The 10,452-nt window shown below is 43.6% G+C and overlaps 1 protein-coding gene across 1 annotated transcript; it reads left to right on the top strand.

Moving 5' to 3' along the window:
* The first annotated feature begins 1,297 nt into the window (after positions 1–1,297).
* On the top strand, positions 1,298–9,133 carry Tbrg1 (transforming growth factor beta regulator 1). Its single transcript, XM_050125686.1, has 9 exons — positions 1,298–1,560; positions 3,259–3,329; positions 3,961–4,181; positions 5,064–5,200; positions 5,477–5,623; positions 6,843–6,940; positions 7,190–7,300; positions 8,087–8,229; positions 8,794–9,133. The coding sequence occupies exons 1-9, from the start codon at positions 1,414–1,416 to the stop codon at positions 8,937–8,939; spliced, it is 1,221 nt and encodes a 406-aa protein (XP_049981643.1). The 5' UTR covers positions 1,298–1,413; the 3' UTR covers positions 8,940–9,133.
* The last annotated feature ends 1,319 nt before the right edge of the window (positions 9,134–10,452 follow it).

Below are 10,452 nucleotides of genomic sequence, written 5' to 3'. Positions count from 1 at the left end.
ATTTGTGAAGACAATGTTGCATCCTTAAACACACTCGGGTCAATCAAAAGTCATTTAAAACATGGGCAGTCACAGGAGAATATCTACAAGCTTTTTCTCTGTGTTGAAATCCATTTTGTCCAAGGGTAGCAATGGCACAGGCCTTTAATCTCAGCACTCAGGAAGCAGAGGCAGGCAGATCTCTGTGAGTTCAAGGCCAGAGAGACCCCTTCTTAAAAAAACAAACAATAACAAATCCATTGTGTCAATACTGCAACTGTTTTACAGCTTTCAGAGATGAAGTACCTGGGTCACTTACTTTACTCCGTTGTTTTTATTAGGATTAGATTTTTCTTTAATAATCAGAGAACTTGTCAATTACATCTTTCTGAGCTTTCATGTACAACCTTAAATGTCTAGACTTTTGAGAATTTAACAGCAATTCTCTTCTGTATCAGGACACTACTTTGGAAATTCCACCCATCTCATTACTTATATTGTTTTCAGAGGGAAAAAAAACGTAAACAAGAGGCTCAGTCAACTAGTTTGTGACCCTGCTAAAAGAATGTAAGCCTGCTATCCACTCTAGGACAATCTTGTAATTAAAGATTTGTCCGCTGGCCTTAGTTATAAACATTAAACTTAACTACTAAAAAAATAATAATACGGTAAATGTGAACAGAAATACTCTTGGTTTCATTCAAAAACCACTGAACGCCGACTTTGTACTTTTTTTTTTTTTTTTTTTTTTTGTGTGTGTGTTTTCGAGACAGGTTTTGGAGCCTGTCCTGGAACTAGCTCTTGTAGACCAGGCTGGTCTCGAACTCACAGAGATCTGCCTGCCTCTGCCTCCCAAGTGCTGGGATTAAAGGCGTGCGCCACCACAGCCCGGCTTGTATTAACATTTTATTAAAACTGTTTGCTAACTAGACCGCAAGCTTTGGGACAATCGAGGTCGGTTTTTTTTTTTCCCCTATCCCCAAAGTTCACAACACTTGTGGAAGTAGAATAAATGGGAAGCTGAGTTCCAGCACTAATACTCAAGTCTCCTAAAAGCCAGGAAGGTCTGCTCAGAGCAACTGGAAAATGCAGACGTGAACTTGCACCCGCCTGAGCGCAGAGAGAACGGGAGAGTCCGCAAGGGTTTCGTGTTTTAATCTGTTTTCCTTCCGCTAACACTAACACCCGGGTGTGACCGGTCCCTTCCAGCCTCAGCTACTCCCAGTAGCCTTGAGCCACACCCCTCCTCCAAGTCCTCCCAGGCCCAGACCACCCGCAGCTCTCAAGCCCGGAAGTTACACGTGGCCAGAGTCTTGCGTAACTTCCGGCGCGGCTTCCTTGGGACCCTGACGCGGAAGTGCCGGGGAGTACCTGCTGGTGACACCTCCCCTCCATGCCCCCCGCAGCCCCAAGCCCCCCAGTTGGGGCCGGATCATGAGCCTGCTGGGCGGCCTGGCTTCCGAGCCGCGCACCCCGCTGTCCAACAAGGCCAGGATGAAAAAGCTCCCGAAGAAGAGCCAGAACGAGAAGTACCGGTTGAAGTACCTGCGGCTGCGCAAAGCAGCCAAGGCTACGGTGTTTGTGAGTCTGGGTTCAGCCGCTCTCTCCCTGGGACTGTTCTGCCCACCTGTTCGTCGCCTAGAGACAGTGTCAGGCCAGCGTTAGTTTCGTCACTTATTAGTCCCCCATCGTTGGATAAGTTGTCATTTCTCTAGTCCTGTCTACTCCTCTGTAAATGAGGACTGCAAAGTGTCCCGCCAGTAAACTGTAATCATTACCTTTTTTGCTACGTTTCAATTTTCTAGATGAGCTCAGCATTAAGTGTCTTTTAATGCGAGAACACTGAAGCACAGAGAGATGGTTTGCCCGGACTCCCAACTCGAATATCCAGATTACATTTTATGATTTACACTACACAGCCTAATTCCTAAGCACGCCCCAAACCATCGCCGTGACTGACACCTTGCTTAAATAGGCCCTGAATCTTTCAGAGTTGTAGCTGCCTTTGGACGAGTCTTCCAGGTGTTTCTGCCTCCCCTCTTCCTGATACTGGGGAAATTTAAGTTGTCACGTAAGGACGTACACTTTGGCCTGTTGTCGAGGTGTATCTGCACTTAATGCCTTAACTGTAGGGATTTCGGGTTTAGTGAATGAATTTGTTTTGCCCACAAGACTTACTGGGGTCTGATATGTCCAATACTCAGACTATCCTGGCTTAACCTGAGTCAGCTCGGCGCTGGAAAATAGGTCTACGTTCCAAATGCTCTCACGCATCTGAATCAGTAGTTTAACTCTTGTTTCTACAAAATTTCAATTAAATATAGGCCTTTTAGATGCATCAGGGAAAGCTTGAACATTAAATTTGTTATTCCTAAAACATTAATATTTGTATGTGTTGTGTTGAAAAAAATTAAGAAAAGTAAATGAAGATGGCAACACCTTACTTACTGTTCCCTTTTGTCACTTCCTGTCAGAGTTGCCTAATGCTTACAATTTATTTTAAAGAGGATGGTTCTTTAAGTATATGAAAATCTTGTGAAGCCAGAGGATGTTTTGAACACTGAACAAAGTTCCACCTGTGAAGCGTTTCCTTCAGAACTGGTTTCTAGATAGACTGAGTCGTCAGTAAAGAATGGTGATAAGGATTTTACACACAGTATTTAATTTCTTGTAGATTGTCAAGGTCAAGGCTGATGAGCGTAGCTGATCCTTAGAATTCTGTAGTGGTGTAATTCTGAGTATAGGTAGTGTGTCGTTTTCTCTCCAAAGGCTACACTAACTGGAGTGACCACATACCTTGGTTGGTATTGATGACAATCCTGGTGTACCATATTGTTCTGACATATGCATTAAGAATGCCCCTATTCATCGGAAGGTGTCCACTCGCTGGATAAGAAATTATGTAATTTCTCTGCCTGCAGTAGAACCCAAACACTTTACCTATTTTATTTTATTTCTTTTTATTATTGATGTGCGTGTGTGCCACCAAACACATGTAAAAGTTAGCAGACAACTGTCAGGAGTCATTTCTCTCCTTCCACTATGGGTTCTGGGGATCAAATCAAGTTGTGCTTGCATAGAAGGTGACTTTCCCTGCTCAGCCACCTCCCAGTCCTGTAAAGATGTACTAATAGCTTGTGTGCACAGTAGAATAGCATTTCCCTTTTATCCTGAAACACAGAGGGGTTTTTGTTTGTTTGTTTGAGATATAGATCTTGTTCCCCGAAAATGGCTTTTTAAATTCATTTGATGTGATTACAGTCCATTTTTTTCTTAAAGGAAAATGCTGCTATTTGTGATGAAATTGCTCGTCTTGAGGAAAAATTTCTTAAGGCAAAAGAAGAAAGAAGGTAAACAAGCTTCATTTTGTTGTTGTTGTTGTTGTTGTTGTTATTTTTATTAGTGGTCAGTATGGAGATGTTTTTTTTCTCCAGTGGATTCTTGCACATAGCACAACCACTTGAAGCAATACAAAGAAACTCCAAACCTGTGGTGTTTCTACCCAAGCTTTGTTGGGCTCTGATGACAAGAGAGTTCTTCCTCTCATCTTTCTGACAGAGCCTTCTTCTACATGTAATTATCACTTCCCAGTTAGGAAAACCAAGGGATAAAATACATAATACTCATTCTACAAATATTTGGTCTGTACTTCCTTATGCAAAGCACAGTGGGTATGTGGATACCTCTACCTCCTACGAACACCCTTCAGACACCTCAGGCCTTCCACCCTAAATGAAGAAGAGCCCTGCTGGTGCAAGAGAAACTTTAGCCATTATCTCAATTTCTTGGCTATTGATTATCCTCTGGGGCTTCGTTGTCTCCAGGTTCCAATGAGAACCTTATTGTTTGAGTGTGATAATCATTGTATATAATTCTGTACTTCCCAATACTTAAGTAAAATGATGAATTGAGAAAGAAAAAAAAAAAAGAAAAAAAAAAGCCAGAACGTCACGCCTCTCCTCCCATTCCTCTCAACCTCAGATACTTGCTGAAGAAGCTCCTCCAGCTTCAGGCTCTAACTGAAGGGGAACCCCAGGCTGCAGTTCCTTCCCACAGCTCCACTCTGCCCCTGGCTTATGGGGTGGCCAGCTCTGTGGGAACTATCCAGGGAACTGGGCCCAGCACTGGGGCCGAGGAACCATTTGGGAAGAAATCCAAGAAGGAGAAAAAAGAAAAGGGCAAAGAGAACAACAAACTGGAAGGTATTTTAAGAAGACAGTGTATCCATTGTCTCAGTGACTACACTGATAACAAAGACCTGGTAGACTAACTAGTGGACACAGGGGCCTCATGTGTTTCATAAAGTTCCTTAAAGTCCCTGAGAAACACATGTCCTATAGAAGCTACTTTGGAGAGATCCCGGTTAGACCTGTAGATGGGGATAAGCAGCCGGAGGCCTCTTCCCCCATCTTGTGCCCCTGCTCGCTGGACTGCGTTCACTGCTTTTCCTTAAAGGCAGGGAAATGGGCAGGGTGGCCTTTTGAGCACACTGCTGTCCTTCAGGAATTCCTGGTAGTACAGTTGAGGAGTACTTTAAACATGTAAGATTTTTTAGCAGCACAGTGCTTATGTTAGTTAGAATTGGTTACTGTTATCGGCTGTTAGATTCTTGGGCTTTGGGGACGGGTCCATATGGCTATTTAGTGAATGCAGATGGTACCTCAGTCACAGCTGGTGGTTCTACTTAGTGATTTCTCAACTTGACAATTTTATGAAAGCAGTATGCATTCAGTAAAAATTGGACTTTGAATTTTGATCTTTTCTTAGGATAGCGATATGTAGTGTGATATTCTGATATTAGCTAATAGCTTCAAGCTACAGCTCCTAGACAGACACATACTTGTGGAAACACTTGATACTCCACAGTGTACTCTGTTGCCGTGATACTTGTTAATTTAAGTATATTATATGTATTAACTTATAGTATTTTCAACTTATGATGGGCTTAAGGTATAAAATTCCATCATAAAAAGCATCTGTATAAGCCAAGATTTGCTTTCTGCCTTTACCATTCATATGTAAATTTCCCTTCCCCTTGGCAATGGAAGGGACCTAAAGTGGGTGACCCCAGATTTGCGTTTCAGTTCTGAAGAAAACATCCAAGAAAAAGAAAATGGAGGGAGGTGCTCGCAAGCTGGTTCGGCCCATTGCCCTGGATCCCTCAGGACGGCCTGTGTTCCCCATCGGACTGGGGGGTCTAACAGTATATAGCCTGGGGGAGGTGAGTGAGACCAGCACATAGACAGATAATCAGAACCGTGGGAGTGGGGTTGAGCCTTCCCTGTTCCCACTGGCAGCAGCCCTTTGCTGATCCATACCAACCCCAGAAAATCTCTCGTCCCTACGAAACCAGGTCAGTGTCGTCTGCTCACGGCCATCACTTTCTGTTGGATTTGTCGCTCTTTGCAGCCCCACAGTGGCTCTAAAGGCTACCATAGTAAACTGGGCCTCTAAAGCCTTAAGTGACCTGAACTCGGAATTGGGCAATCTTTTATAGATCATCACCAACCGACCTGGCTTCCATGATGAGAGTGCCATCTACCCTGTGGGCTACTGCAGTACTCGAGTGTTTGCCAGCATGAAGTACCCAGACCAGAAGTGTCTGTACACCTGTCAGATCAAGGACGGTGGTGTGCAACCTCAGGTACCCCTCCTCATGATTATTTTCCTTTCTTGTTATTTATTTCTGTTTTGAGAACTTCTTTTATCCTTGGCTTTTTGACTATTTACTTATTCTGACAGATTGTAAGATACTATAGTCACCATTTGTTCAATACCAAGATGCAGAAAACCTGTCACAGCTGTACTTCTGGGTGTTTGATTTGGATACAAATTTGTTTTTAATTTACTAGGTGATATCTTTTCCTTAAACCATAGTAATTTTACCACACATACTGTTACTGTTTGAGGCTAGAACGAGTTGGTTTAGGTTAAGTGCAAATTCAAACAGAGATCATTTGATAAATTGTTGCTTCAGCTAAGACACAAGGACCCTCAGGCAAAAACAGCAGTGTCAGAGTTCCTTGGTTCCCTCTCTGATACAGCTGCCAATCAAGAACACTGAGCTGGAGGCGTGGTAAGGACCCTTGAGTCGGAACCTGAGCCTGCCTAACTGTGGGAATCTCATCTCTGTCACAGCTCTGGCCCATCAGCTACACAGCCTGCTCCACAGAAAGTATGCTAATAGGGAAAGTTACTATTGTGCACTGTACCACATTTTCAACATCTGTAAGTGCAGCACATATCCAATCAAAGTCTTAATAGAATTTTAATGAAAATCACATGATTCTTCATTTCCTCTGGGAGACAAAATGCAAAAAGAAAATTTACTGTTCTCAGGTCACTAATCAAACAAGATTCTATTTTTTAGTATAATATGATTGATTTATAATAAAAATTTGGCTTCAATTTTTCCCCCAACATTAGGTGACTTTAGTTTTATAATATCCAGTATTGGCAAAGATTAAGAAAAACAAATACACAGTGAAAACCGGTAAAGTATCCTTTGGCCCAGAATATTTCTAGGTACGCTTGTATTTCCCAGAGAAATAGAGTATGACATAGAACAATGTGTTCATTTCTGTAAAGTACTGGTTTTATTTGGACTTGGGGTTGTAAGTGGATAGAAAGGTATGGAGCAAGTTCAGTGCTGACTGAAAGTCAAACAGGATACAGAGAATCAGAAGTCACGGGATTTTCTCTGTTTACTTGGGTTTGAATTTTTAACAACAGTGTAAGATGCTTTTGTGCCCGTCTCCTGGCATGTTGTGCAGCAGCTTTAGAGACTGAGGCTGTTTACAGGAGTCGTACAACTCTACCTCTCTCCCCTTGTAAATTGACCTAGTTGTTCCTGTCATTCTCAGTTTGAGATTGTTCCTGAAGATGACCCCCAGAACACCATCGTCGGCTCTTCTGCAGATGCTTGTTATGAAGAACTGGTCAGGGCCATCAGTGTTGCAACGTAAGTTGTCCACCAGCTAGAGGACTCACAAAAGGGTTCACCATTGGTATAATTGAGACATTTCTCTCTCAGTGCCTGGAGATCTCTTGCTTTATAGAAACCTAAGCTGTATCCTTAGACTCTTCAGCTGCTGGCCTCAGAGGATATTAGGAAAGCCTAAGTGTGGTTTCTGCTCATACTACTGTTCCATTCTTAAGCCTGTCTTCTCCTCCTAAGCTCTCAAGTTAAAGCTCTCTCTCTTCTGCTTAGGGGGAAACTGATGCCTAACCTACTTTCCTGTGGTGCTGAGTTCTTCGGGTTTTCCCATCCAATCATCCACAACCTGATTCAGAGTTGTCCGGAAGCTCAGAACTGTGCCAAGTAAGTGGGAGCCTAAACTGTTCCACTGGTAAGGCGCTCAGCTGCCCGCGGACCGGTGTACTTTGTTCGTGTATGCATTTCTGTGTCAAAGGTGTGCTTGCTCCTTTACTGTGAGTCACAACGCTGACCCACTTATCCACCTAGATAGGTGAGCAGGAGCCAGTTACCCAGTGTGCTCCATATCCAAAATGCTTGAGGAGACAACTTCAGTTTGGGGTTTTTTAAGACTTTCTATGCGGGCCAGGTGTGGTGGTGCACACTCATAATTCCCATACTTGGGAGGCAGAGGCAGGTGGATCTCTGTGTTCCTGGTCTTCAGATCAAGTTTGGGCGGTGTGGTGGGGGGAGGGGGGGATGACTTTATATGCACAAGAGGTAACTTGGAGATAAAACCTAAGTCTAAATAGGAAATCCAGTTGTTTGCTATACACACTACTAATACACCCTGGACAGTTTTATACAATATTTTTAGTGCACCTTCATTTTGTGACCATCCCTTGAGGTGTAGAATTTCCCATTGTTTTCATGGTTACACAAAATGTGTTGGAGTATTTTGAATTCTCAAATTAAGGCTGCTCAATTTGTGCCATTTTGTGTACTGTGGAGACTGTCACCTGTCACCAGAGGCTTGCCTGCTCAGGTTTGCTTGGGTTGTTTTTCTTAGCTGATGCGTTTTAGATATATAGCGGAGGAAGACCAGATGAAAAAAAAAGTTGATCCAATTGGTAGGAAGGGTTATTGTGGGCTAACAGGCAGCTCTCCAGGATGACTCCCTTTGGTCCACAGTTACCAGTGGGTGAAATCTGATGCATGCAGACCCAGGAAGGGGCCGCTCTCCCAGGAGCTGCCCGAGAACGATGCGGCTATGAGCCTTGAAGCCTTTCAGACACAGCCCTTTGATGATGACCATGAGGATTCCATTCTGCCAGGTATCTTAATGTTCCCTTTCTGGTTTGAACACCGACCACCATTAGACTACTGCACCCTCATCACACATTGGCAGGCAGTAAGTAGCATGCTTCATTGAGCCAGCCATAGAAAGTGAGAGTAAGGGGGACGCGAAGCCTGCCTGGGGCTCCCGTGTTACCCACAGAACCTACCCAGAAACTTCACTGTCTCATTCTGTAACTTAAGTGAGACCGAGTGCAAACTGGCAGGGTGCACTGTACAGGGGATAAAACTTGGGCTGAAGGCAAAGGCCAGTGGTGGCTTCTGACCCTGCCCTATGTTGCCTGGATTATTTTCCAGAAATGAAAAGTGGTCAGGGGCTCGGGGATTTTAGGGATATAAGGGTTTGTGTGTATGACAGTTCACTAAATCTGTTCATCTTTGTTCCACAATTAAAGGAAATACCTGTCTGTCTATTTACCAACCAAAGGCAAAACAGGGTTGGCTTTTACAAGTGTAAGGAATTAAGAGGCTGTGTATGCATCCAAGCAAAACAGTCCTGAGATTCCCAGGCAACGATGTGATTAAGGAATTGTTTTTTTCAGGATCCCTGGACCTGCCTGAGCTTCAACATGAAGCCTTTGTGTCGTCTTACCAGCCAGAGTTCCTGACACATGAGCCCTTGGTGGACACTGGCCTGCAGCATCTCAAGTCTCCATCACAGTGTAGCCCAATGCAGTCTTCAGACTGAAGAGGGCAGAGAGCCCACTTCCTTTCATCATCATGAGTTTTTAACTTAAACTTACTCTATGTGGAAGGAGGCAGCAATTGAGAAGCCGAGACGATATTAACACATTTCACCGTGGCTGTTCCTGTGCTGACAGTGTACCCTGGGATAAAACTTCAGTTGCTTTTATTTTTAGTAATAAATATCTCTTGACAGTTCTGCTTATTTTTATCTTCTTGCAGTCAGGATCCGATCATTCTTGTTCAGTTCTCCCTGAAGTAAACTTAAGTCTATATAAATGTACTTGGTCTGTTGGGCTGCTATAACAAATTGCCATGCTCTGGGTAGCTTATAAACAAATTTACTCCTCACAGTTGGGAGCCTGGGAAGTCAAAATTCAAGATGCTTGGTGACAGCTTGTCCCAGGTTCTTAGCTAACTGCTTTGCTTTGACTAAGTGGAAGGGAGACGGTAGAGCATAAGACTTTTAATCTCAAGGCCATGGGTTCGAGCCCCATGTTGGGGGCCGAATGAAGCACAATTAATAAAAACCTAGAGACCGAAATTGGGGTTCAACCTGAAGGTCAGGAAAGCAAAACAGCCAGCCACTGACTCTTACATCTACCTCAGTCCAAAATGGTGATCCTGCCTCCAGGAATCCTCAGAATGAGACTGTGAGAGCAGTCTCCTGTGTTATATTCCTCTCTAGGGCTGGGATTCAAGGCATGCACCACTACCACCCAGTTTCTATGGCAACTAGTGTGTCACCACTGCCCGGTCTGGAAGGCTGACCAGTGTGGCTGTTTTACTCTCTGAACTTCAGGCAAGCTTTATTTATCAAAATACAAATATATCCCTACAGTTATGCGGAGCTATTTGGACCTAACTCCCTAAGACTTTAACATCACAGAGGGATTCGCATTAGCAAGGTGAGGTCATGGCAGCTGCTGATTCATGAAGTAAGCAGAGAGTCTAACAACTCGATGCACTAAATTCTAATCCTAGTTAGAGTCACCAGCCCCTGTAACCCAGGCCCTGGCCTTATTTTCTTGTCAATATCCGTAGAAAAGTTCTGCTTATCTCCAAACTGGGAATCCATATATTTATTCATATTTTTTGTCGAGTTTTGCACATCTTTTGAGGGGATAAAGTCCTCCGTAACTCAGTTCCTTATTAAAGAATGCACTTGTACCCAATGTTAACACAAGTTCAGATACAACATAGTTAAGGATTAGTTCCCTTCCTCCACACAGACTCATTTTTTACTGTATTCTACACAATTGGACTTTTTGGATCCTTCATACAACATCAAAGTTGGGGGAGGGGGACTTTCTGTGGCACCTACTTCTGAATCAGTGTACTTTACTTGGGCCCAAGTTTATAACTTCCTATCTACGAGAATAGAGAGAATAATACCCTGGTCTTATTTTTGTCAAGTTACTGGAGCATGCTCCTTTTGCCATATAAAAGTATCAGCCCTCCTTTATCCCAATCTTCCTGTTTCCCCAAGTTCCCCCAATCCTCCCCTTCTTACTTTT

The sequence above is a fragment of the Alexandromys fortis genome, unplaced genomic scaffold (genome assembly GCF_014885135.2).
Source record: "Alexandromys fortis isolate MF-2015 unplaced genomic scaffold, M_Fortis_MF-2015_v1.1 scaffold_253, whole genome shotgun sequence".
In the NCBI taxonomy this organism is placed as follows: Eukaryota; Metazoa; Chordata; class Mammalia; order Rodentia; family Cricetidae; genus Alexandromys; species Alexandromys fortis.
Note: the sequence above shows the minus strand (reverse complement) of the source record. Positions and strands in the feature narration are given on the sequence as shown.

Excerpts from the sequence above, each read along its gene's own strand:
- Tbrg1 (XM_050125686.1), top strand. The coding sequence starts at position 1,414 with ATGAGCCTGCTGGGCGGCCTGGCTTCCGAGCCGCGCACCCCGCTGTCC. Across the intron at positions 5,201-5,476 it reads CAGTATATAGCCTGGGGGAG|ATCATCACCAACCGACCTGG; the intron begins GTGAGTGAGACC and ends AATCTTTTATAG. Across the intron at positions 6,941-7,189 it reads AGGGCCATCAGTGTTGCAAC|GGGGAAACTGATGCCTAACC; the intron begins GTAAGTTGTCCA and ends TCTTCTGCTTAG.